Source organism: Lonchura striata, chromosome 30, assembly GCF_046129695.1.
Source record: "Lonchura striata isolate bLonStr1 chromosome 30, bLonStr1.mat, whole genome shotgun sequence".
NCBI lineage: Eukaryota > Metazoa > Chordata > Aves > Passeriformes > Estrildidae > Lonchura > Lonchura striata.
This window is the reverse complement of record NC_134632.1, coordinates 5,761,097-5,787,579: the sequence shown is the minus strand read 5'-3', so window position 1 is coordinate 5,787,579 and position 26,483 is coordinate 5,761,097. Positions and strand designations below refer to the sequence as shown.

Genomic DNA, 26,483 nt, shown 5'->3' with positions numbered 1-26,483 from the left:
ATCTTTCCCTTTTGGTTGTTTCTGGCCAGCAACATTTTCCTTTTACTCTGCATGCATTGAGTTGTGCAATCACAGCACAGCCTCATCAGCTGGGCCCTTCTCTTAACAACCTCTTGACTTCTTTGCTAATTTGGCTGTGGGTTTTCATCAGTTATAAAACAGTGACACAGTATGTGACTATTGCATTCTCCTGCCTTGACTCACTGGCTGTGATTCCAGAGCAGTGACCCCCCTGCTGCTAGCTGGAGCAGTCTTCCATGACTCGGCTTCAGGAATAAGGGGTGGGAAAGCTTGCACACAGACCGTGACAGGCTGTGCGAATGTTAGTCCAAATGCCACAGTAAATCTGCCCTGTCCAGCCTGGCCTTGAACACTTTTGGGGATGGGGTATCCACATGTCCTGAAGTGTGATCCTGCTGAGAAAGGATTCCCCTGGGGCTTTGGATGCTCAACTCCGTAGGAAGCTTTGAGACAGCAGGAGCTGCAGACAGCAGGGAAAAGAAATGCTGTGGGCTGGTTCCTGCTCTGGGGACGTGCCCAACTGAGTGTGTAGGAATTCAAAAAACAAAGGACATAATTTTCTGGTACAGGTTTATAATGAATTTTGACTTAAAATAATAAGCAGTATACACAACATACACATGAGTTGTACAGAGATGCTGTTGTATCGTTGACTTCAGAACCTACCAGTAAGTTCACAGGTTTCATTTGCTCTCTCAAGCTCTGTATGTCCACCAGCATCTAGAGGTGGCCTTTGTCTCTGTGCAGTCCTTCAGGGTTCATTTCCAAGTTACAGCTCCACTTATTCCCGGTGCTGGGGACGCAGGGACAAGCCTCGTGCAGAGATGACTCTTGCTCAGTGGTGTTAGTGATGTGTCAGGTCTGCTCAAGGTAAATACAGGTATCATGGAACTGTCTTACAGATTCACAACACCCTTCCTCTGGCCTTGCAAAAAAGAAAAAGCAAGAATGCTTTTGCAGGAGTGGATTATTCTGAACTAGTGTTTTCGCTGGTGAAGCTTTACCGTAACGTAGATTCTCTGGGGAGGTACAGGATTCCTCAGCCATCACATCCCGACAGTCAGTCCTCTGAGTCTCTACTGGTCACACCATTTGTAGGTTCACAGTTTAAGCAAGGATCGCAGCCTCCTGCTAGGTCAGGGATTAGTTTTGCTGAGCACATTGAAGGGCCCACAGTACCTCCTGGGAACTGTAGTCCTTTCCTTAGTGCTTTGTAGAATTAATTAAATAAAAGCCATGCAGTTGAACTACAGCTCCCAGAACATCGTGGCCCTCAGGGCACAGGGGTTTAAAAAAAAATTGCAAGGAGGGGTGGCAGTGGCTTCTTCCCTCAGTGCTCCTGCCTGGTCAGGTCTGGTCCAACCACTCAGCCCGTTTGGGTGCTTTGCACGTGTGCACATCCACAGTGTCCTCGCACTCCTTGCAGCGCACAGCGCAGCACCAGTGGAACTTGCACTCGCACTTGGAGACGCGGGTGACGCGCGTGGTGTCGTACCCCCGCCCGCAGCACATCACCTCGCAGCCGTCCGTCCCACGCGACGCCTTGTTGCACACCCGGCCAGCCGTGCCCAGCGAGCCTGGGGAAGGAAGCCAGAGCGCGTCAGGGTGTTCTCCTCCCTCGTGTCCCACCCACCCGCAGGGTAACTGGTGAGACTGGGCATCTCCATCTGCAGGGGGGACCTCGGTGCGACTGCTTTAGCAGGGAAATACCCTTGTTCTGTCACAGCACTGCTGCAACCGGGCTCTCCAAAGGCACCCCTTCAAAGCCTGCGCTTGCTGTGCTTTGTGGACATGGGATGCCACAAACCCAGCCAGGGATGCAGCTTTGGTGTCTCTTACGTCCCTTATGAGGGAGGGTTGGAATGAGATAATCTTTCACATCTCTTCCAGCCCAAAACCTTCTGAGTTTCTATGACGATCTGCATGGTCCCCTTCCCATACCCACTGCTAGAGCTTGTGTGTGCTGCTACCAGAGCATAAGAGCAGTAGGGGACAGGGATGGGCTCTCTGCAGCCCCTCCCTCTGTGCCTTGGGGACTCCCTAGAACAGTGTGTGCCCACCGAGCCAGGTTCTGCAGCTGGCAAAGCTCAGAATTCCCTCTCTGCTTAGGCTGAGGATGGCAGGACCGTGTGGTCCCCGCTGAACTCCTATGGCTGCTGCAAACTAAACTGGGAGTGCTCCTGGCTGAGAAACCACTGATCACTGCAGGAGTCCAGCAGCCCTGATGGCTCTTCCCTCCTCTCATCCCAGGAGCAGCCTCTGCATGGAACAGGCTCTTTGTTGCCTGCTCAAGGGAGTTTTCCTCTGCAAAAGATGGGCTCTGAGGATACACTCCACTTCTGTGATGGCCTGAGGGGTCTGGGGCCTTGGTGTAAAGCCTGGGGACAAACGCAGTCCTGCCTGTGCAGGTGTGGGGTGCTGTGGGGACTCTTGGGTCTGGGTAACCCCTTCTCCAAAGACTGGGGTTGATAGGGGAGCTGAGCTCACAGGCTGGGCTAGCTGGGAGCTGCTGGCCTGTCCCTGGAAGGGACAATAGATGCTTTTGGGTAATGACTGGAGCTCCAGGTTTTACCTGCTGACTTGTCCATCACGCAGTAATCAGGTGAGTTCTCAAAATACACCAGATCTGTTTTTGTGGGCTTCCTGAAGTTCTTGTTGGCCACTGTGAAGCCAGTGCCATCCTGATTCATCGTCACCTGGATGGCCCCATTGTATTTCCTTCTTAGGTAATCCCCTGTTTTTCGAAAATCTGACATAGCCAGCCAACAAGTCCTTAGTGTGCAGGAGCCGCTGACCCCGTGGCATTTGCACTCCAGCTTCAGGAAGCGCTTCACAGCCTGTGGGAAGAGAGATGGGTAAGGACCAGTGGTCACCCTGGGCATCAGATACTGCAGCAGTGCCTGCTCATTCCTGGTGCAGCTTATCAGCCCCAGGCTGTGTGGGATGGGGCTCCTGATGGGAGACAGGGGCTGTGTACAGAGGTCACCGATGCCAATATCAGCAAGGAGACGGGAGGCAAAGGTGACTGGGAAGGCGGGGCAGCATCCAGCCTTATCCACAGCAGGAACTGCCCTCCAAGGATGCCCAAGGTCCCGTTCCTCTGGGTGTTCCAAGCTGTTCTGGCTGCCCAGTCCCTTCTGGAAGGTCCCAGTGGGATGGGCAAGCTCGGGGCTCTGCTGCAGGGGCTGCACTCACCATCCTCCCGCAGCGGTTGTTGTGCAGGTTCATCAGCGCCCGGGCATCCTTCACTTTCTTCTCCTTGGCATCCACAAAGGCTTTGGCAAAGCGGATCCCGTAGTTGATGTTGTCGCTGCAGCCGCCCCAGTCGAACTCCCCGCGCTCGTCCTTGGAGCGGCCCCTCTTGAGTGGGTCACAGCTGCAGACCTTGAGGTCCCCTTGGCTGCAGGCCCGCGTGATGGCATAGACCACCCCGGCCGAGGAGATGGCGTAGACGAAAGCAGCCTCCCTGCTGCCTGCCACGGGGAGAGAAAAAGGAACGGGGAGTGAGCGTGCCAGGCTCTGCCAAGTGCCTGCAGCCCATGAAGAGCCAGGGCCTGGGGAGCCAGACCATCCCTTATGTGGATAAGCCAAGCCTAGAACCTCTGGTGACCACAGCGTCCAGCTTGGCTGCCCTGCAGCCCTTCAGAGTAATTGCAGTGCTCAGGGTACGTGCCCGCAGGTGGCAAGACCAGCCAGCACCCTTCTGCCAGAGCCACTCCCGTCCCTCCGGCCGGGCTCGGCTCTTCCCGCACAGCACAGCTTGCCGCCTGCTATTTTGTGTCTCTGCTTCAAGTTCGCAGCTGTTTTTATAATGTTGTAAAAGAAGCTGCAAATCAAAACCATGTTAGTCTTCATTTCAAGAGCCTTTGAAAGCAACTTCAAAGGCAGCAGAGCTCTCTTTGGGCCTCGCAGGATAGGGCTGTGGCGAGGAGCTTTCATCATTCCCCATCCTTTGCCAGGCGAGGATGCAAGCAGGAAAAAAGGTGCTGTGCTGGGAACAGAGCGGCTGAGCAGGCGGGCTGCAGCGTGGCGAGGTGAATGCTGCATTCAGCGTTCCAGTCCCCTTCCCTCCACTTGGGTCGGGCATCCAGCTTGTGGCTCTGCTGCTTGCCCACCCCATGGGCAGGTGCCCAATCCCCCTGCCAGCTCAAACAAGCCCCCCACTCACCGGCTCCTTCTGTGGCACTCACGTGTCCTCCATACGAGCTGCGAGTGGAAAGACTTTTCCAGCCGCTTTTGATTTGGAGGCCACATGGCTGGATGCTCCCGGCACGTCATGAGATGCAGCAGCATCTGTCCTGCAGTGCTGCTGCCTCTGATGGGGCTTGTGCCAGCTCCCAGGCTCTGTTTGCTCCCAGAGCCCTCCCAGGGCAGCTGGAGCCCGTGGTGCTGCTCCTGCTCTGGAACCGCCCCAGCCCTGTCCCCATTGTGCCTTTCCTCTTTGTTCCCTGGGTACATTTCTTGGTGCATCCCTGCTTGTGCTGTATCTGTCCCTCACCTGGAGTGGGAAGGTCGCTCCCAGGCAGGGCCATGCCCAGTCCTTTGTGCAGGGCTGGCACCTGCCCCGTGGCCATGGTCCTCCACCTCAGAGCCTGAAGCAAGGATGGGAGCCGCATCTGTGCCTTGCCTCCCTTGCCATGCAGCCAGTTCCCACGTGAATTGCTGAGTCCTGGCCAACCCCGCTCTCCAAATATTTATATATCCCATTACTGTTTACATAAGAGCCTGTTCTCCGGAGGTGTCTCCTCCTTCCCCCTTCTCCCCCAGTGCTCCCCCTGCTCCATTTCATCTGGTGCAGTGCTCTGCTCCCATTACTACTTGATTAATTTACAAGGAAAGGCAAAGCTCTCCTCAGGGAGTAATCCAAGCCACCGGGCATGGCAGCCCAGTGGGAGGAGAGACGCCCAGGAAGACAAGTTCCATGGTGGTGGGAAGGGGACAGGGCAGGACCTACTTCGCAGCATGACCCGGCCGAAGACAGTGTGGTCACGGTCCAGGGTGCTGCAGTTCCAGCGGTGGTGCCGGAATTGGTGCTGGCACTCCCGGATCCACTCCTTGGCTCCCTCCCCAACCGACTGCATGATGTCAGGGTACCTCTGGCAGAGCTGTCGCTGCTTGTTCACCAGCCCGGGGATGTTATCACAGATCACCCTGGCGCCCAGTGCCCCGATGTACCTGCGAGAGAGAACGGTACCATGTTACTGTCCTGCCTGCACAGGGAGTCACAGAATCACTGACCATCCTGAGCAGGATGGGACCCACAAGGATCAACTCCTGGCCCTGCACAAGACACCTCCAAAATCCCACCCTGTGACTGAGAGTGTTGGCTAAACACTTCTTGAACTCTGGCAGCCTTGGGGCCACGGCCACGGCACTGGGGATCCTGTTCAGTGCCTGACGACCTGCTGGGAGAACCTTTTCCTGATATCCTAAACCTCCCTGACACAGCTCTAGGCACTGCTTTGGTTCCTGTCCCTGGTCCCCGAGAGCAGAGATCAGAGCTGCTCTCCACTACCCCTCAGGAGGAAGCTGCAGACCCCAATTAGGTCTGACCTCAGTCTCCTCTTCTCCAGCTGACCAAACCAAGTGACTCCAGATCCTCACTCTGCTTGGTGGGTCTTATATTGAAGTCTAGTTTCCCTCTTTCCTTTCTAGCTGTGTCAGAGCTGCTCCAGGCTCTGTCCCAAGTGTCTCTACACAGAAATGTGCCCCCTTGCAGCATCCTCTTGGCACAGGTGAGCTGTGAGGCACATGTCAAGACCTGCCTGGGGCTGTGGTTCAGACAGGCAGGGCACAGGGACAGGGCACAGCTGAGCCATCACAGTCTTTTTGTTTAATGAAATAATCACGAGATGCATGAGCCAGGAGCAAGCAGAGGTCTTCTCAGTGTGTGCATCACTGCAGGAAGGAGCAGGGGGACTGTGGAGCCCATCTCCCCCAGAAGACAGTCAGCTCTGGGTGCTGTGGGTCATGGGATGTCTCCATAAGCCTGGCCTGTGTCAGCTCCTGGGGCAGCAGCAGAGAAACTTGCTGATGTGCAAAACCTCCCTCGCACCCTCTTCCCAACATCCCAGCCCCGCGCTGTCGCCCAGCCCTGCTGAGCACAGCAGGATGGAGCCCAGCTGAGCCCAGCGTGCCTCGTGCAGGCTCTGCCCTTTCTCCTGCCTGCATTCATCAGGAATGTCCGTGGCACAAACACCTGTGGCATGCTCAGGTGAGGGAGGAAGAGGAGCAAGCTTCACCGGTTGGTGCTGCACTCAGCCACACTGCTATCCCCTAGCTGTCCATTTCTCTCTCTGCATCTCCTGAACATTTACTCTTGTGCCCTGAAGCTCCATAACTGGCAGAACTATGCTGTGGCTCCTATCTTGCCTGTGTCTCACCTGTATCCTGCTCCTCTCCCTGCAGAGTGGGGAAAGAGCAGGAACTCGGAGCAGAAAGACAAGGCACAAGCAGCAGGGCCTGGCTGACCCATGGGCAGCTTTCCATAGCCACGGGGGAGGGACCTGAGCTCTGCCCCGCGCTCTCTCCCCATCCCGGACAATGGCAGCAACATGGAATTTTCCATCCCAGTCAGCTCCCGCCTGCACCACCCGCTCACCCCTCTGGCTGCTTGTGCTTGAGGATGATTTTTGCCACAGAGCACGGAGCTGGGATTCTGGCTGGAAGGGATGAGGTTTGGGTGATATTCAGACTTTTTATAACCCCCAGACTGGAAGCAAAAACCTTCCTTCAATAATAATAAAAAACAATAAGCTTGGACAATATTTCATTGTCTGTCTCTGGACATGTTCTCTCAGTTCTATCCACCCCAGAGAGAGCTCCCAGGCTCAGGAAAGCCCTGCAAGCACAGAAAGCAATGGGATCTGCTCCCTCTTTTAAAATATTTTGTTTAAATGCTGGCAGAAGCACAAGGTCATCTCGGGCTGGAGCTGAGGATAATAAACCCAGCTCCCCATGGCTTTGCAAGCCCAGACCCCAAGGGGCAGTGAGCGTTATTGTCTCAGGCATGCTCACCAGCCTTTCATCCTGAAGCAGAGGAGCAGGGAAGCAGCAGAAGCTGTTTAGGAAAGAAAAGCCAACAGGAGCTCCCCAGGCACTGCTGACTGCTGGTGTTTTGCTGCCTTGCTCGTGCCAGACTCTGAGAGCAGCCCGTTCCTTCCCATGGGGGCAGGTCAGAGCAGCATCCCACCAGTTGGACGATGGCAGGGTGACATCGACTCGCACTGCAGAATTCCTTCGGGAAGCACAGTCAAGTCCCCAACCCTGAATCCATTCTGCCCAGCAAGGGTGGGGATGGCTGGCTTATCCTGCCTGTGCTGGCAAGAGCAGTGATGAGATGCTGGAGGCAGCGGGTTGCAGGATGGAGGTTCAGAAGTAGCCAAAGCTCCTTTTTGCTGGAGAAAAGTGATGCTGGGGAAGCTGGGAAAGGTAAAATGTTCTGTGATGGGCCACCTCACCAGGGAGCTTCTGGGGCTGGGGCGCTGGTCTCCAGTCACAGCAGCGGGCTGGGACACAGCAGCCGGCAGCGGAGCTGCCTCCCGACTGGAGAGTGATGGATAAAGCACTGACACCATCCCCTGGGAGACCGAGATCAAGGGAAACCCTCCAGACAAGATAAACACTAGGCACTCCCTTTTTCACACTGGAAGCTAATTACTTCTCCTTAATTCTCCTGCCAAATACCCAGATCAGAGCAAACATTATCAGCAGGAGAAAGTGGAGGGAGAGCAGTGCGAAGGGCACCAACTGCTGCAGCAGCAGCTCGCCATGTGCATCCCAGAAGGGCCGGGGTCAGTGGCTGCATCTCACTTTGCCTGTGGCCGCACATTTACAGCAGCACCTACAGAATTCCATCAGAGTTTATGTACTGAAATCTAAGACACAGCTAAAGGGAAAATTCCTCCCATGTCCTGGAAAGGCTGTGGTTGTCTCGGCAAAGACGAGAGCTTCCACTTGGTGAGAAATGCTCCAGTAGAGTTCAGTTACTCTGAAATGGAGCAAGACAAGGAACATCAGAAAATTCTGCCAAGCAGAGTTTTGGGAGGGAAAAAACCCAAACATTTGTTTTGGATAGATGAAAGCACCCCTTCCAATTTTATTTCTCAAAATATGTGACATTTTAAAAACACTGCAATGGGAAAGACAATGGATGTTCTGAGAAGTCCCCAGCTGCCTTATCAGAACTTTGTTTTCAAACAAATGAAGCTGTGCTGGAAGTGGCACACTTCTGCAGTGCTGTACTCTGGGGTAATCTGCATTTTTCTAGCTGAAAAAAACCCACAAAGCCCATGCCCTGAGTTCAGAAAAATCTGTGAGAGATAACTTGTCCTGATGCTGGAGGCTACTCAGGCTTAGACTTCAGGGCTGGGAGGAGAGAGGCAGAAGCAGGAGTCGGATAGCCTGCAGTGAGGAGGAGCTGGGAGGAGGGCAGAAGGGAGTGGATAATTAAATGCATGTGGGGATAACAATTCTGTCCGACAGAATTCCGTATGCTGCCGCCTCCTGAGGGTGTGTGAAGCCCTGGCATCGCCCTTTGCCAGGCGCAGAGCTGTTTGCCCAGCTTGGGCGAGGGGCTGGCACCATCCCTCTGGCCAGCCTGGGCTGCGTGATGCGGCAGTGTCACCTCCTGCAGGTGCAGTGTCACTCCTGCAGGTGCAGTGTCACCTCTGCCGGTGTGCAGTGTCACTCCTGCAGGTGCAGTGTCACTCCTGCAGGTGCAGTGTCACTCCTGCAGGTGTGCAGTGTCACTCCTGCAGGTGCAGTGTCTCTCCTGCAGGTGCAGTGTCTCTCCTGCAGGTGCAGTGTCACCTCTGCCGGTGTGCAGTGTCACTCCTGCAGGTGCAGTGTCACTCCTGCAGGTGCAGTGTCACTCCTGCAGGTGTGCAGTGTCACTCCTGCAGGTGCAGTGTCACTCCTGCAGGTGCAGTGTCACTCCTGCCGATCAGGTGCAGCCCGAGCCGGGTGCGCTCCCGTTTTCCCCAGCCCGGGTGTGAGGGGCCGTGCTGCAGGACACCCGCTCCTCCCTGCGTCTCGCAGCCGGGGATGAAGGCTTCGTCCTCCGCGGGCAGGTGCTCCTGGAGGCCGCGGGGCCGAGCCGCCTGTCCCCGCGGGCTGCGGGGCTGCATCCCGAGGCTGGGCAGAGCGAGCGAGCCCCAACAGCCCGGCAGGAGACAACCGTCAGGCGCTGCCTTCCAGGCTGTTCTTCTCGTGGAGAGCCTGCTGACTTCGGCTCTTGTAAACAAGGAGAAACCTAAATTGCTTCTAAGATAAACACGCAAATCAGAGGCAGACGCATCTATTTATTTGGCAGCGTGCAGGCTGTGCTAGCTGTCCTGCTCCTGGCTCCCCGCTCCTCGCAGCTCCTGTGCCCGTGTCGTGTCTCTGCTCAGTCTGAACAGCTCCTCCCTGCATGTGCTCGCTGGGAGATATCAGCTGGGAACTGTCTCTTGGAAAATGACGTTTTGAAGAAAGAAATTAATTTAATGGGAATTCATAAAGTTACATGGAATCAGAAACTGCCCCGTTGCTCTTCCATAACACCAAGGTGTTCCTGCAAAGTGAGTGCCCTAATTCAGTTTCCAATGAAATCTATGCTAGACACTGCTTTAGCTATTATTTGATTTTTCACCATTTCATAAGTCATTGGAAAACCTATTTGAACATGACTTAATTTTAAAAGAGAAATCTTTGGAATTGCCATTCTCCGACAAATCAACATTTTAGTGCTCTGAATTAAAACAGCTGCTTAAAACATCATAAATTCCCATTGTGGGTTGCACCAATACCATTGAAGGCACAGTTTTAAATTAGATTAATAGAAGCTAAGCTTAACTAAAACCACTGCCACAGCTTTACCCCCAGCTGCTCCCGGGGTTCTGGACAATTTCTGTTTCTGAGGTCTGCTGAGCTCTGAGGCAGAGAAGAGAAAATGGTCTGGCTTCTTGGTGGCATCAGAGGCTGTTGGAGTCCATCCCCTGGGAAGAGTGATTCAGTTCCCCATTGATCCGTAACAGTTTTGGCAGTCCTGAAGGATCAGCTTGGGAGCCAAACTACCCTGGCTTCTGGTCTCTTCCCATCCCACTGAATCCCCATGAAATCTGTATTTTGGAGGGAGGCTGGAAAACCGTAGGCAGCTATTTGAGACAGCTTGTGCAGATAGGATCAAATCCAACATCCCTGCCTCTTTGCCTGCTAAAGAGCAAATTCCATCATGCCTGGCAGCATTTCACCTCCTTGAGTTCTTTGCATACTTCCCAAGGATGCTGCACCTTCCTTCCTCTGCTCTCCCTGCTGTGGCAGACAATTTAAAGCCAACTGCCAAGCACTTTGGTTTGCAAGGTGCTATAAACATCTGAGATATTATTTTAGTATTACAAACCCTGAGTATTTTATTAAGCCTCACTGGGAACAGGGCCATCCTGGCCTGCTGGAATTGTTAACGCCTTTGAGTGATTAATAGTCCTAATTTCCTCACTTACAGCCACTACTCTGCAGGTTGAGAGCCTTAGTCTCACTTCAATGATTTTTAATATCATAATGCTGAGCCACTACCAGTGCCACTCATGTTTTTCTTTTTCTGCACCATCTTTCTCTTTCTTGTGCATCCCTCTTTTAAAGTTGTCCACCTCCAGATCCTGGCCAGAGACCCCTGCCTGTGGTTTTCCTGCAGCCCGTGCAGACATTGGCATGTAGTTTCTGTGAGGGGGACTGAAACACTCTGGTCCTAGGGAGATGGAGCAGAGGTGGGAGGCTTTGCTGTTGGCATCTTGCATAACAGTCACCTGAAAATTGAGGTCTGAAAACTTTGGTCAGCACTGGGTGAAAGCTGCTCCTCAGGGACGTTGTTGCTGGTGCATGAATACAAAACAATTGCTCATCAAAAATATGCTCTACCCCTAAGAACCGATTTTTTTTCTCCCCAAATCTCAAAGTCCTTTGCTAAAAGGTGGGAAGGTAAGACAGACTTTGGTAACAAAGCTGGATGTACAATTCTCTTTTCCATGGCATATCCTGTGTGTTGGGTGTGAGCCGCTCCAAGAAGAAGCTGTGTTTCCATGGGCTCTGGCACAGCACAGATCTCCTCATGGCACTGCTGAAATAATTTTTGGTAATAGTAAAAGCTAATGACTTTGGAAGAGCAGAAGGATTTTCTTTTCCTTTTGCATTTCTTTCTGAGAAAGATTTCCCATAGGTGAAAGTGACCCTAATGAAAAATGGACTGAGCAGCACAGTTAGGATTATTATAACGGCACAAAGGGACTGAGAGAACCCATCTGTTCCATCCACCCTAACCAAGAACACCAGGGCTGCTGCAAAGGCCACGGGGTTCAGTCTCCATCACTCTGACATTACTTTAAAACTTATTTTTCACAGCATGGCTGCCTGGACAGCCAGAGCTGTGGAGCGCCTCAGGATAAAGACTTCCTGGTCACTGACCTCCTGCTTTTATTGCCATGCAAAGTGCTCTGCAACAACAAACTGACAGCCGGGGCGAGCACCCGGAGATCTCCGTGCCCCAAGTGCTGCACGTCCTCTCCCCTTGGAGGTGGCAGGTTCCACTCCTGGAACTTTGTCCCTGTCCCTGGCCATGGCAAAGGGGCTGGAACCAGATGCCTTAGGGGCCCTTCCAACCCATTCTGTCATTCTCTGGATCTGTCCCGTGCCTGCAGCAGTGCCACGAGCGCAAGGGCGATGAGCTGCTCGGCAGCACTGGTGGCGGAGGCAGCGGCTGATCCACGGCCCAGGCCGGGATCACAGCCACGGACACGCAGCCCTCGGAGCCCCCCACAGCCTGCGAGCCCCCTACAAGCAAAGCCCTCGGGGGGCTGCTCTGGGCCTGCCCGGTGAGGCTGGCACGGAGGGGAGGAGCGGTGCCCCGCGCCCCAGAGGGTTACACGGCGGGCTGGGGAGCTCCTCCACGCAGCTGTCTTTCCCTTGGCTTAATTTCAAACATTCCTATTTACGCTATTTCCCCTCCCACACACCTTAGCATGATGCCTGCTCAAATGAGCCTCCCTCTACTCTATCCTATATCCGCACGTGTGTGTGGCTCCACTTCTCCATCGCTCCTTGTGCCCATCCACTGCTGGATGGGCACAAGGATGGATCATGGACAGCACTGGTGTCTCAGTGGAAATACACAGAAAATCCTGGAGAAGAACACGAGGGGGAGCACAGCCAACAGCCCATTCTGGTGGGAATGTCTCCTTCCCCATCTGCAGTGGGGGTGTCCTTGCCAAACCCTTGGCCAGAGCCATGCCCAGGGGTTGCTCTGGCACAGAGGGAGCCTTGGGCACTCCTGCTTCCTCATTTGCCCGTGGTATGTTTTCCATGCCCATAAACACACTCTTCCTTCCCTGGCCGAGGAAGGCAGCTGGACCAAGATGGTAGCGTGATTCTGGACTGGTCATCCCTCAAAATCCCCACATGTGCATCACACCCCGGGATGCAGCAGCTCTCTCGGAGCCCCGGTATCCTGACAGCACCATGGGTAGCCCCATGTGGTTGCCAGGTTCCCACACGCTCTCCAACCCACACCCAAACTTGAAATCCTCTTCCTTCCACAGATTTGTTTTATCTCTTTGGGAGCCTGATGCCTCCCATCTGTTCCAATGCCAAATGAAATTAAATATTTGTAGTTTCCAAGGGCTGTGGTTAGCAATAAACAAGTTAGCTAACAAGGATTTGGTGTGCTGGGGAGCTGGGGGGGAGTCTGTGTGGGTTGCAGGAGAGTGGGTGTGTGTGAGGGTGGGATGCAGAGGGAGATGCAGGGCTTTGTGTACATTTTACTTTAACTAAACCTTTAATTTTAGAATGGCTTTCCACACCAGAACAGCTCGCCAGGCTCTCAATAGCGAGTAAACTCTACTTAGTTATTTACAACAAGTTTGTTTATTGCACAGTTTATGTTTATAAGCAACATTTGTCTAATCTCCCAAATCTTTCCAAAGGAATTTCGGAGGCCGCTTTTGGGGCCTGACAGCCTCTGGCCGTGCGGGGCACAGCCCTGCCAGCCGCCATCCCCCAGACGATGCTGCTCGCCCTACCCGAGCGCACGCAAGTGTAAACGGGATTTAGGGATTTTCCCGTTGCATTCCTTCTTAATTTCTGTCTGTGTCTCAGCTGGTATTTTGTTGCTAAGTAACACTTTGGAGGTTGGAAGCATTTATGCAAGGGTGCTGCTCCCCACAGCTGCAGCCACCTCGCCGTCACTGTGAGTCACAGCGGTCTCCAGCCCGGCCACCCCGCTCGGGCCAAAACCACACTGTCCCCAACCTGTCCCTTCTGCCTGTGCCCTGGGCACGTGCACACGCACACACACCCACCCACGGCCACGGCTTTGGATGCCAAAGTTCACCAATTCCTGGCGTTTCTCGGAGGCGGTTGGGCCATGCCTGACGTCACTGAAAATTAATAATTTGCAGTTGTTTAGAAGAAACATTTGGTTGATATTTCCTTTCCATGTACTGTGAACAGAGGACACCCAATTTTTCCTATTAAACTACTTAAAAAGTTGACTCTGAAAATGAGAAGCATTTCCTCCAGTTCCACAAGTTTATTGTGTGTGAATCCCTAGAAGAATTTGGCAGTAATAATTAAAATAAGGAAGGATGATGCACCACCAAATGTATTTACTGTAATATCAGTGGTGTGAAAGATGTGCTTGGAAACCTATGCAAATCACTGAATAACTTTTTTTCCAAACCACAGCTGGTTGAAAGCATTTTCAGTAAAACAGAATTTCATCTAAACACGCTATTTTATCAGGACTGACACGTCCAGCACAACAGCGCTCAGTTCAACTTAAGCTTTTCTTAGGAATGTTCCGCTTTCCAGAAGAGAAAGTTCAATTGGAAGTGTGAATCTTAAGAGTTTAATATATTCAATTTCTCATTGTTTCTGTTTTAAATGTCATGTATTTAAGGTCCTTGGGACCAATAGTGCTTGGTAAAATGTCCAAGGCATGGTGCCTGGCTGCAGCGTGGCCGTGGGGCTGCGTGGGCTGCCCAGCCCAGCCCAGCCCAGCTCCCCGGGGCTGCCCTGCTCTCCTCTCCCCTCGAGCTGCCAGCCGGGGCTCGGCCTGCAAGCTGAGAACACAAACTGCTGTGGGAGCTAAATCCAGCTTCCCCCAAACAAGCCACAGCTACTGAGGCTTTAAACGTGGCTGGTTTTCCTCCCGCTTGCTGGAAGGGACACGCACTTGGAATGAGGGCAGACCGCGGGGGAGAGGTGGGGTACCACAGCGAGGGAAATAGGTGGTTTAACACTCCTCCTAAAGAAGGAATTTTCACCCTTCAGGCAGCATCCACGTGTGTTACCAGAACTGCCAACCTCTGGGCAGATGATGCTGTGACTGCCCCATTCCTCCTTTTTCCCCAGCCATGTTATCCCATGCACCCAATCCTCAGCTCTAACGAACCTCTGTTTCTCCAGCCTCTGTGATAATGGAAATAATACAACTTCTTCACTGTCCCTTCCTTCCTTCCTCAGCTTTTCGCATTTTAGCAATCCTGCCTTCACCTGCCCTGCTGGGCTGGGGCAGAGCTGGCTCGGGAAGCCAGGTCAGTGCTTGTATCAACCTGAGGTTCCCCAGCAGTGACTCATTTTCTCTCCCAGTGATTCCCGTTCCCTTCAGCTGACCAGGCTTCGGGAAAGTTCCTCTGGGCATGGCTGTGAACAGCCTTGCTCTTTCTACTTTCCATTCGTCCCCCAGAGCATTTTCTGGTCTCTTGAAGAAGCTGCTTTTGTGCTTGGTTGCCACCAGTTGCCTGAACAGCCTGTCCCCTGAGCTCCCACTCCTTCCTAGCCCCACAGCTTTCCTACCAGCCCTCCTCACCCTGGAATCGCTCTTCTAGGGATGCCAGCCCGGCCAGGCTGCCACACGCCAAGACGTGCTCTCAAACACCAGGAATACCTGTGCTATCTGTGTGACTATTAAGTGCTCCCGGCCCCTTACAGAGTGCTCCACGGTAGCTGAGAATTTCCAGAAACTATCGTTTTCTTTCAGTGGCAGATGGGTTGAATTTGATTAAGTTTTGCCTCATCCACCGTGATCTGTTAATGATGATGAGATTGGCATGGAAAACACTGTTTTCCACAAGATTAGAGAGGACTTTTATTGGGTGGGGGACACTGAGAACTTTACTGCAGCCAAGAATTTTTTTTCTCCAGCATTGCTGAACTACTGAAACAGCACAGGGTCACTTGGAAAACTTCTCGATCCTTGTTTTCCTAATTACTGTCATTCTGCATAGATGAATTTTCATTGTTACATGAACCGGGGCAGGAGGAGACTAATTTCCAGAAGGTTTTTGTTATGGCGTCATTTCTGTCTCTTACAAAGCCTCATATTATCTAAAGGAAGGGGGACATCAACTTTCTTCGCTTCCCAGGAGCAAAGTAAATAAGTGTGCAGGCAACACCGCAGCCCGCGGGGATGGGAGCTCCGGCAGGGTCAGGGTGGATCAGGGGGTCCAAGCTGCTGCCGCTCCCCCTGCCCAAAGCGTGCCGCGGGGAGGGAAGGCTGTCCAGGTGTCACAGCGCGTGGCGTTCGGCTGCCCCCGCGGCAAGGCGCATCCCCAGGGAAGGAGCGGCGGCGTTTTCGGGGAGCGGGGTGCCCGCGACCACTGCGGTGACGGCGCCGCGGAGCAAGACTCGGTACCGGTACCGGCCCCGGGCGGTTCCGCGTCCGCCGCTCCGCACCGGCGGCCGCTCTGCTCTGGGAGCCCAGGAGCGGCCGGAGCCGCGCAGGTGGAGCCGCGGGGAGCCCGCACGGCCCCGGCCGGTCCCGCCGGCTCCCACGGCCGCACGTCGGGCGCTGGGCGCCGGCTCCGTGCCCTAGACGGGCTTCCCCGTCCCCGACCCCATCCCCGTCCCCACCCTGTCCGCGTTCCCGCGCCACCATTCCCGTTCTCATCCCTGTCTCCATCCCCGTCTCCATCTCCATCCCGGTCCCGCGGCCGCGCCCCGCGCAGCTCCCGCCCGCCGCGGCCCGGGGATCGTCGGGGCGGCGGCGCCGTCGCGGGGACTCACTCACCACCACGAGGAGTCGGCGCGGGGCGTCAGGGCAAGCAGGAGGAGGACGAGGGGAAGGCAAAGCCGGGGGGCCGCGCCCGCCGTCCGAGGGAAGGCTCCGCACTCCGCACGCCCCGGGGCCACGGCAATCCCAGGAGACGCTTCCAGGCGGTTTGGGCTGAGCATATCTCTCCGGGGCGGGGTCCAGACGGAGAAATGACCGGGGAAGGGGGTCCTGCCCGCGCTCCCCTCGGGGCGCTGCCCGTCACGGCCCCGCGGCGCGTCCGCCGGCTCCGCGCTGCTGAGCGAGCCCCGGCTGGGCCCCCGCGCCCGGGCTCATGCTGCCGCGGGGGCGGCGGGGGGGCTCCCCGCGGGGCTGCGGCGCTCAGCGGGGCCCGCACCCCCCGAGCGGCGCGGGGCGGGCGGCGGGGCCGGGCCGGGCCATGGAGGTCCGTGCGCGGAGGGCGAGGGCGCTCTGGGGATGGGAGCGCGGGGGCCGCGGCCAAATATTGCCGGAGCCCGCCGTGCTGCGGGCTCTCATTGGGCAGAGTCAGAGACGCGGAGCCGCCGCTCCGGCCGCACCGACCCCCGCCTCCCCGGGGGCACGTCGGACAGCCCCCTCCGGGCTCCTGCCCCCGCCGCCGCCCCGCACCGGGGCCGCTCCCACCGCCGCGCCCGCACCCGCGGGGATGCGGCGCGGAGCCGCCGGTCGCGGCCGCCCCGTCCGGGGAAGGGGCTCAGCGGGATGCGGGGGCCGGGGCCGGTCCGCCCGCGCTCGCCCCGCCAGGTGTCACTGCTGGGTGGGAAACCGCGGGTGAGCCGCGCTCCGCGGGCCCCGCGGGGCTCCGCGCCCCGCCGGCGGCTGCGCCCGCCCGTCGCGGCTCCCGCGGCCCCGGGGCGGGCCGGAACGGGCCGCGCTCGGAGGTCGCCCCGCCGGGAGCGGCCGGGAGGGTCCCAGGCGTGGGGCGGAGGCGGTGCAGACCCCACAGGTGCCCAGGGACCTGCAGGGAGCGGTCTGGGGGACAGGGACGCAGTGGGCATACACTCCCTGGGATGGTGCTGGCCACAGCTAAAGTGGCCATCGGGTATAAGTGTCCAAGCTCAGACACAGCCCTTTGCACTAATTTGCGAGGGCTCTCCCTCCTCTACGTGCCTCTATCACCTGTGGCTGTGGGACAGGGAGAGCTGGTGGATGAGCTGCCCTGGGCTCTCAGCTTTCCTTCCTTCATCACCCTAAAACTGGTGACTGACAGCTGGTGAAGGCCAGCCTTGCCTGGCAGTTTCCCTCTTCCCCATGCAGTCCCTGGCTGGTCCTTCCACACCACGGAGGTGAGCAGGCATTTTGGCAACCTCTCACTGTCACATTCGTGATATACCTGATTAATTACTGGGATTGTAAACCCCATTATCCACCAAAGTCCTTTCCACATTGCCAGAGCCCTCAGCTGCCCCCTCCCCTCAAGCCAGCTCCGCTCCCTCTGCTCTTTCCTTCCTATTCCTCTTGTTCAGATCAGAGAGAAACTTCCCCAGCCTAGGAGAAGCAGGGACTAGGAGCTCACACATGATTATAATCCAATTATACTTCAGAAAACTGCAGTGACAGAAAGCTGGTGCTGGTGGGGTGCTGTCCTTTTGTCCGAGTACCCACACAGAATATTGCATTACAGTTTATCCCCAAGTGGTGGCACTGAAAAGGCTGATATTTATAGACTGTGGAAGGCTGTGAATTTGTTTAGAAGACCCATGACAGTGGGCAGAATGCTGGACGCTCTGCTGTGACTGTTTCGTGGGCTTTTCTCTGTTACTGGGTTGTTTCCACACAAAGACAGGAGGCTGAGTACCCTGTACCCTGCTCTCATGGGGAGGGAAAGGGAGGAGGTGACAAGCACGACGTCCATGTGAATGTGCAGGTCTTGGCTGTGATGTGGTGCTGGGCAAGAGACCTCCAGTTCAGGCTGAAACTCGGGGTGAGAGCAAGAGGCAGCAGCGCAGGCAGCAGTGCCAGCCCTGGCAGGGGAGGGTGACGCTGTCTGCAGGAGGGATCACAGCTGAATTTTGGTGTGGAAGTGAAATGCTCAGGCTGGGTGCTAGAGCTTTGCACCCAGGATATTGAATTTCTCTGTCAGCCTGGTGACTCATTTGAGGCTTCTCCCCATAAAACCCACCTGACAGCCCATGGACTGCCCTGGATTTGTACGAGACTCTCCCTGCATTGGGCATTGAAGATGCCAGGGCAGATCTCACTCCTCCAACTGGGCAGAGCCTCACGTTTGATCTTCCATTCAAATTAGCAGTGCTCAGGGTGACTGGGTGCTTCATCCACATGAGCTGTGGTGAGTAAATAAACAAGTCTCTGCTTTCAAAGGCTTTCACAATTCATTAACTTCAAAGGAATGGGCTCTCTATTTTCTTAGCAGGTCGGTCATTCCACAGATTTACTCTGGGTGCCGAAGGTGGTGACTGGTCATGCCAGGATGCTGGGACAGCTGCTGCAGGGCCCGGTGTCACACACAAAGCTGTGGCAGGGGCAGAGGCGCAGTCCATGGTCCGTGTTATGCCTAAGGAGAACAGGGTAAGTAAATGTATTGGCAAGACTGGTCTGTAGCATCCCCTGCTCCAAAGAGCTGCTCCATCGGTGGCACCCAGTCTGCAGTGTGCTCCAGGCACCTTCAGACAGGGTTTGGAAGCCATAGATGAGTACCAGAGCCACCCCCTCTCTGCAGAAGTCACCCCATCTTTGCTGGAGATGAAGGCAGTGGGATGTCTGCCCCTGCCCTCTCCAGCTGTGTCTCCTGCTGGCACTGGGTCCTGCTGTCATCGTGCAGCCGTGCCTCCGAATCCCATGCTGGGCACTGCCAAGGAGCTCACCTCTCACGTGGCAGTGCCAGGAATAACTCGGAGCCTTGCATAATCACAGGGGAAAAATCACTGTCCTGGGATAACCCTCAGTGCCAGGCTGGCTCACCTCATGGGAAACCCTTTTTCTCAGGGAACAAAGACCTATTATAGAAATTTATTGCAAACTTATTTTGGGGTTGATAATGCAGCTCGACCAAGCTCCTGAACTTTTAGAGAAGGGACTGGTGAGGCGCTGTGTGCTACTGGGACCACAGCCTCCATCAAGCTCGTTTTCTCTCCAGCCACAGCACAGCAGAGGACACAGTGCTGACATTGTCACTGCCCAGTACAGTGGCACCAGTGGAGCCCCAGGAGAGATGTGGGCTTGAGACAGGCAGTCCTGCTCCATGCTGGGGTACCTGCTGCTGGCAGAGCTGGCCCTGGACCCCCACATTGCCCAGACTGTGCCGAGGAGGATGCTCAGGAGCAGTTCCAGCTGTCTGGAGACAGGGTAGGGGTCCCTTCCAGGGTGGGTAAGGGGTTCCTTGCTGAGGGACTACCCTAAAACATGAGGGCCATGGGAGCCCAGGGCCCTCTGCAAGCTGTGCCTGGTCCAGCAAAAGTGAGCAAGTGGTTAGTGTTGGGTCCTGGTGACTCCAGCACTTGGCTGTGGTAGGAAGGTCTTTTATCCCCCACAAGAGCACAGCTCCCAAAGGCTGAGCAGCCCCCAGTTATCGCCTGGCTATCTCCTTGGGCTCTGAGATGGTAAGGACGGTTTTGGATGGATACAAATAACCAGAGCAATGAGTTGACCCTTCGATATGGCCCCCACCTCCATAGAAACAGAAGCCAAACAAACAGGCACAGGGCAGCCCTGTTAGCAGAGTGACAGCATGTGCTTAGTTAGTCTATCCCCTGCTTCCAGTGTTAATTGCTTTGTTCCTTCTCAGATTAATTGATGAATTGCTGTGTGGACATGCAGTGCCTCGCCTTGCAGCCATGTGGTGTGCGTGTAACCCTTTGGTCTCCGTTGCCATCTGGGCACAGACATTGTGGGGACTTCTTCCCACCCACACATGCTCACTGGTGCCTGGCTGGAGCTGAGCAGCTCCTGCCTTTTAGATGTGGGAAGGGGATCAGGCTGTAGGTTCAACTGCAAGCAGGAGTAAAGGTCAAGCAGTGAAATTAAAACCCTGATGTCAGACCTGCAGTTCCAACCAGCAGCTTTGTGCCTTACCGACGCCTTGGCCAGGTGTGGTGTACTGGAAAGGACTGGTTTCCCATCACAGGATCCATCCCACGCTGTGGCATCAGCTTGGACCTGGCACCATCCCTCCCTTGCTTGCCCACCAGACCAACAGCGTGCCCGAGCGCCCAGGTTCAGATGGATCACCGCAAACCCAGCTGTGTTAGTCACAGAAGTCACCGAAGGCCAGGAATGGTGCAATAACACCTAAAAATACCCACAGTGCGCCTGCAGCCCCGGTTTCCATCATCCTGCAGAGGCATCTGTGTATTGTGCGTGCGGGAGAGCCGGGAGAAAGCGGCCATAAATCTGCCGGGCCGCTGCCGCGGGCGAGCCCGGCTGTCATCGGCACATCAGACGGGGCTGACACTTGACAGGCCTGTGGAAAAACACGCCGTGACATCACGCAGAGACACCAGCCCACTGATTAATCTCCGAGGTCAGTGGCTGCTTTATTTTTAACCGGGGAAGGGTTTGAGGTGGGTTTTTACAGGAGTGGAGCAGCACGGGCTGCCTGCTCCTCCTCCCTGGAGCAGCTGCCTGCCCGTGCACCTCTGCCTCCTCTGGACCCTGCCGGAGCAGCTGGGACGGGGCTCCGGGGCACCACAGTCAAACCTAAAGCAGCACTGGAGCCTGGCTGCAGGGACTGATCCCACTGTGCCACCGCTGCACCTTGTCCGAACTCCAGCTGTTTCTTTGCTCCTGGAGTTTCTCCTTACCCTCCCCAGCAGACAGCTCAATTCCCCCCAAAACACAGCACATCAAACTTGAAATGTTTTGCGAAACTCTGTCAAGCTTTGGAGGAAAATGAAGGTGGTCCCCAGGGCAAAAACATTCTATTCCTTCAATTTCAAAACAACATTTCCCATTTTCAAAGGGTATGTACTCTGTGGGTTTTAACATTTTCACTCTGCTTTATAATACAAACCAAAATTACAGTTAAAATAATATATTTTGAGTTTATCAGTTTGAAGCATTTCAAGCCATAAATTTCTCTAGGTTTTATTTTACAGATAACCTGGAAAGCTTTGGGGTGGGTGATTCTGAATTGGAACAGAAACAGGTTTCAAAATGTTTTGCAAAGGCAGAACTTCATCCCTGTTGCCAAGTGGGAAGTGGCCAAGGAAGAAAAAAAGCCCTATCAGGTATATCTCTAGCATTGTTTCTAAGTGGAGAATTTTCCCTGTGATTAATGAAAATGGGGAAATAGGTCCAAATCCTTCATGTGCTTTGACCGCAAAGCTTGTACAAACACGCAGGTTGGGCTTTGGCTGGAATGACCAGGTTTAATTAGCTGTCTCCTATCGAGGGATGCGGGTTGTTGCTGTCAGTGCAGGGAGGGATTTATGTTTCCTTTTCCTCAGGAATATGATCAGTGTCTGGGTATTAAGAATAATCAGTTCACTAATGTAAGGTGAATTTCTTATCTTGCAGTGCTGACAGTGAGGGGGACGCTGTGAGCCGCGGATATGGGTCAGATGGGTGCCCGACCGTGAGGATTTCAGAGGATTTCCTGCTGCTGTCGTGAGCCCACGCTCAGCTCCTGGGCACAGGGGTCACCTTCTCCTGGGTGGAGGTGGCCACCTGGGCAAAGGTGACCCAGGCTGCGCTTATGCAGCCTCACCTCAAGTTCTGGGTGCACCTTTGAGCACCACAGTACAAGAAAGATATAAAGCTGTTAGAGACTGTCCAAATGAGGGACGCGAGGATGGTGAAAAGTCTGAAGGAGCCGTACACGGAGTGGTTGAGATTATTTGCTTTGCTCAGCAGCTCCTGGGCTGGTGGCATCACTGCAGCAGCGTTCCTGATCAAAGTTCCCACGGGTGTTTTCTGCCCTTTGAAGCAGATAATGCTGTGCCTCCCCAAACCTGATCCATCCTTGCTGCCTGCTCCCTATTGAAGCCCCGTGTGGTCATTGAGTCCTGATGAATCCTCACTGAACTGCTAGAGGTTTTGCAACTTAGCATGGTGGGGAATTTGGAAGGAAAAAGAAAGTGGAATAAGCGAGGAAGTGTGGAGAGCCCCAGCATAACTCCAAACTAGGGCAGGAAATGCACCACACATAGCTCTAACCTTATCATCCAGGATGGATTTTAAGTGCTTCTTCAGTGACTCATAATCCCTGAATGGGTTTGAAGCAGTGTCTGCCAGAGAGGAAAGGCCAGAGCTCAGATCAGATAACAGGTTACTACAAAGCTTCACGCTGCCGTGGGGCATCTGCCAGGGCAGCAGCCAGGGCTGGTCGCTGTGGGGAGGCATAAAATGGTCTCAAGTGTGGTTCAGGTGGTCAGGGGATAGAGAACAGGGCCTCTTCTCCTCTTACTGAGGATAGAATCACGGAATGGTTGGGGTTGGAAAGGACCTCAAAGATCATCGTGGTCTGATGCCCTGCCATGGGCAGGGATACTTTCCACTAGAACAGGGTGCTCCATGGCATGTCCATCCTGGCTTAGAAGGATTCCAGGAATGGAGCAAGGTTCATACTCAGTCCTGGCCAGACTCATTCCATGGGCATTCTTGGTGCCTCTTGCTACCTTCAGAAATTTCTTGTAGCCTGCCTCCCAGAGTCAGCTGAGGATGGGGGAGAATACAGTGTGAAACACACATTACTGAGTGAAACCCCCTGTAAAAAGCCCTCTCTGTATTGTGCCTTACATGAAAGACACTGCTGTGGTTCAGAGGTTAACTTTTATCTTAAGCTCAGCTAGAAGCTGAAGAGTTTTAGCATTTTTTAAAATACCAGAAAAACATAAAAAAAGGGATAAATTCTGTTCTCTGCTATGTTGGTATTAATGGGGAGAAATTTAATGAAAGTCTGTAGAAGCTTCTGATTTACTCTTGTGTGAGATTGGATAGAAATAGCCCAAAGAATCTCATTGCTGCTGCCCAGATTCAGCTGCACAGGGGAGAGCTATTAATGCTCTGTTTTCTTGCCTTTGGTCAATACATCTTGCAAGGCAGGAGGAAGCTGGATTATATCTGTGAGTGTCTTAATGTCATGCTATGTTGGATAATGAACTGTGGATAAATTGGATCAGCTTTTCAGCTGCCAGCCTCTCAGAAATCCAACAAGGAGTCAGGGCAGCAAGCTGTGCTTTCAGCCTTTGCTCTGATAACCTGTGTGCTTCTGTCAAGAGCTATTGTGGTGATTCCAGGCTGGAGCAGGTGAAAATCATTGTTAACCTGGAAAATGTACATATCTCTTTAGTTTGGTGCTTCCCTGTAGCTTAAAAATGTCTGGTCTGGTGCAAATCCACTTTTCAAGGAAACAGAGATGTAATGAGAGCGGCCTCTTGCTGAGCTGAATTCAGGCACTGCTTTTGACCTGGTTATTCAGTTAATCCTGGTGGCAAGGACTGTGACTTGAGAAGCATCCAGCCTCTCTGGAGGAATGCAAAGACCCTGAGGTTGGACACCTAAAGGTTTGTGTTTCCATGGAAATGGAAGGTTTGATCCTTCCAAAGGAAGAATATTGAAAGACCCCCACTTGGTAGCAGGGCCCTCAACCCTGGCAGTGGCAAAGACTCGCCAGCTCCTCTCCTGCCCATCTGCTGGGGCACCTGTCATGATGGGCACCCCTTCCCTGCCCAGAGCCCTGCAGAGTGTGTGCTCAGAGCATCTCAGTGGGCTCTGTGCTCCCAGTGGGCTCCAGCTCACTCCTGGTGATGCTGGCATGGGATCCCAGCTTCACCAGCACTGCCACAGGCTGTCCCTGCTGCAAGGGGGACTCCTGGGCTGTGGCTCACGGAGGTTTCAGCAAGTCTGGCTGTTGTGGTGAGGGTGAGGGCAGCGTGTGCTTCTGGGTGACACAGGATGCTGAATTAGCTCCAGCCATTCCAGTGGCTGCAGCCTCCTGCTCCTGTCTGCTCTGGGGGCAGCTCCAAAGCTTGAACACCGAGGAGCCTTAGAAATCTTGAACCTTAGAAATCTTCAAATGATTTGTGTTGGAAGGGAACTTAAAGCTCAGCTCCTTCCAAGCCCTGCTGTGGGCAGGGATATCTTCCACTAGACCAGTTTGCTCTGAGCCCCGTCCAGCCGGGCCTTGGGCACTTCCAGGGATGGGGCACCCACAGTTTCTCTGTGCCAGGTTATTTTTGAACAAATAATTTCTTCCTAACATCTCATCTAAATCTTGCTCTTTCAGTTTAAAACGCTCCCTCCTGCCCCTGTCTGCCTGTGTAAATCCCCTGTATCTGTCAGAAAGCTGAGCCCGTTCCCCGTGGATCCATGAGGAGCTCAGCCCCTCGCTTCACCCTGACTTCAAAAACCCCGGGGGCCGCTGGAGGGGGGGCTGCAGGGTGTCTGTATTTTCATTGGAGCTCCCGGGAGCGTAATCCTGTTAAGGGCTGAGCGTCTGATTCAGCTGTCCTGCTAGAAGGCTAATCCTGCCAGCGGGAGCGCGCATTGTGCATCGCGGCCGTGCCGCCCTCCGGCCCGGGGGTCACCGCTGCCGGCCCCGCTGCTCCCCTGGCCAGCGAGCCCCAGCAAACCTGGGAATTGTGTCCCATGCCAGGGAGCTGCGTGACGCTGGGGGGGCTCCTTTGAGCTCTGCAAAGCAGCTCGGGCCCCCGGGCACGGCGGGCACACAGCCAGAGCGTGGGCAAATTCCGGCTTTGATCCCATTGTGCGCTTTTGGGGCTCTGCTGTTCAATAGATCACAGCCAGGGAGTTAATTTACTCGTTAGCTATACATTTGCCAGGATTTAAATGCCATTTTTGCTCACGTCCTCCCTTCATTTGTGTGATTTCCCCTTATTTCGAGGATATTGCCCTCCTGCCGTGGCTGGGTCTTGCAGGCAGGACATAGTCTGGTGGGGCTGGTGTCACTGCTGACTGCCTTGGCTTCTTGGAGGCTTGAAAATGCTCTTTAAAAATAAGATTGCTACAGAAAAGGACATTTTAGTTGCAAATATTTTTTGATAACATGTGGGTTTGCTTTTATTTTATCCACTGAAAAAATAAAAAAAATCCAGTGCTGATGAATAAGAAATATGTAGCTAGAGCTGGTAATAAAATGGGTGGGTTCTTCTGGCAACTGTGAGGGTGTGGAGATCCACGGGAGGTCCGCAGTGCCAGGGATACTGAGGTTCATTCTGGCCATTTGATTAAATTGGCCACAATCCTTCTGTTGAGCAGACGCTCCAGGAGCGCCCATTTCACCACTTTCCACTATAACCTGAGACAGTGAATCTGGGGTTAAAAGCCTGAAGGAAAGCTGATAAATGTGTATAATATAAACTATTGAAGACTAAAAAATTTTGAAAACACCGGAGAAAGTAAATACAATAAATTTGGGGAGACATTTCTCTTCCTATCTCAGGTTTTCCGGCAGCAGCTTTCCAGCCCTGGAACAGCCCAGAACTCCACATCACCTCCAGACAGGGTGGGCAGGAGGAGATTGATGGGTGCTGTTGGCCACTGCTTTGGTCTGTAGGGGTACGTGGAGTTGTGGCTATGCAAAACACGGTGAGGGCTCTTTGCCTTCCTACCTGGCTTTTCTGATGACCAATTCCCCCTTGACTGTCAGAATCCTGCCTGTCAGCACCTGTCCATGCCCAGGGCTGGGGGCAAGCAGTGGGATGGCAGCGGGCCCTGGGTCTCTTCTGGTGCCACTCGCAGTCACAGGGGTCTTGTGAAGATGCTGAGATGCCTCCAGGGCTCTGCCAGGTCGCTGTGTGCATTCAGCATGGCCCTGTTTATCCAGCAGCGCCAGGGCACTTAAGCCCTTTTTGAGGGTGAGTTACACCACGTTTACTGGCTGCTGTGTAACTCTGGCAGCCTGTGGGGCCCAGGCTGAGCTCCCCAAGGCACGGGATGAGCATCCAAGTGACCCACAGGCATGCAGCCTCCCTCGGGGTCCAGCTCTTGGCTCCCCACCAACCTTCCTCCTAATAATTTTGCCTAAATGCTTTGCAAATCAGCCAGCAACCAATTTATCCCTGAAGTATTTTGGAGATGTCAGTGGGAGAATGTTAATGGCGCGTGATTCCCGCTCTGGAGCGGTGCGGGCGGGTGCTGGGACAGCGAGCAGGGGACAGGGCTTCACTCCTGGTGGGACATCCTGGCCCTCAGAGCCTGCTTCCCAACGGTGCTGCTTGGCAAACTGGCGGAGAGATGGAGCCATTGAGCTGGCGAGGATATCGTGCTTAAAGTTGTTATTTTTGGATGGAGCTCCCAGGCCCTCTCCCCTTGTGGCATTAGGCACGGTTGTTTATTGCAGCTGACAGAAACACAAGCAGTTGTCGGCCGCTGCTGTGGGAGTCGTGTCCCCCAGCAGTGGAAGGAACATGAACGTGAGGGAGCTGATGACTAACACGGCGCTGAGCTTTGTGTGCTCCCAGCTGAAGGCTCCCATCTGTTC

At 54.4% G+C, this 26,483-nt stretch overlaps 1 protein-coding gene across 1 annotated transcript; it reads right to left on the bottom strand.

Annotated features, from left to right (window-relative positions):
* Positions 1–577: 577 nt before the first annotated feature.
* Positions 578–16,224, bottom strand: WNT2B (Wnt family member 2B). The gene is made up of 5 exons (XM_021539490.2): positions 16,061–16,224; positions 4,976–5,196; positions 3,217–3,494; positions 2,594–2,858; positions 578–1,598 (listed from the first exon to the last, which is right to left on the bottom strand). The coding sequence occupies exons 1-5, from the start codon at positions 16,222–16,224 to the stop codon at positions 1,369–1,371; spliced, it is 1,158 nt and encodes a 385-aa protein (XP_021395165.1). The 3' UTR covers positions 578–1,368.
* Positions 16,225–26,483: the final 10,259 nt, after the last annotated feature.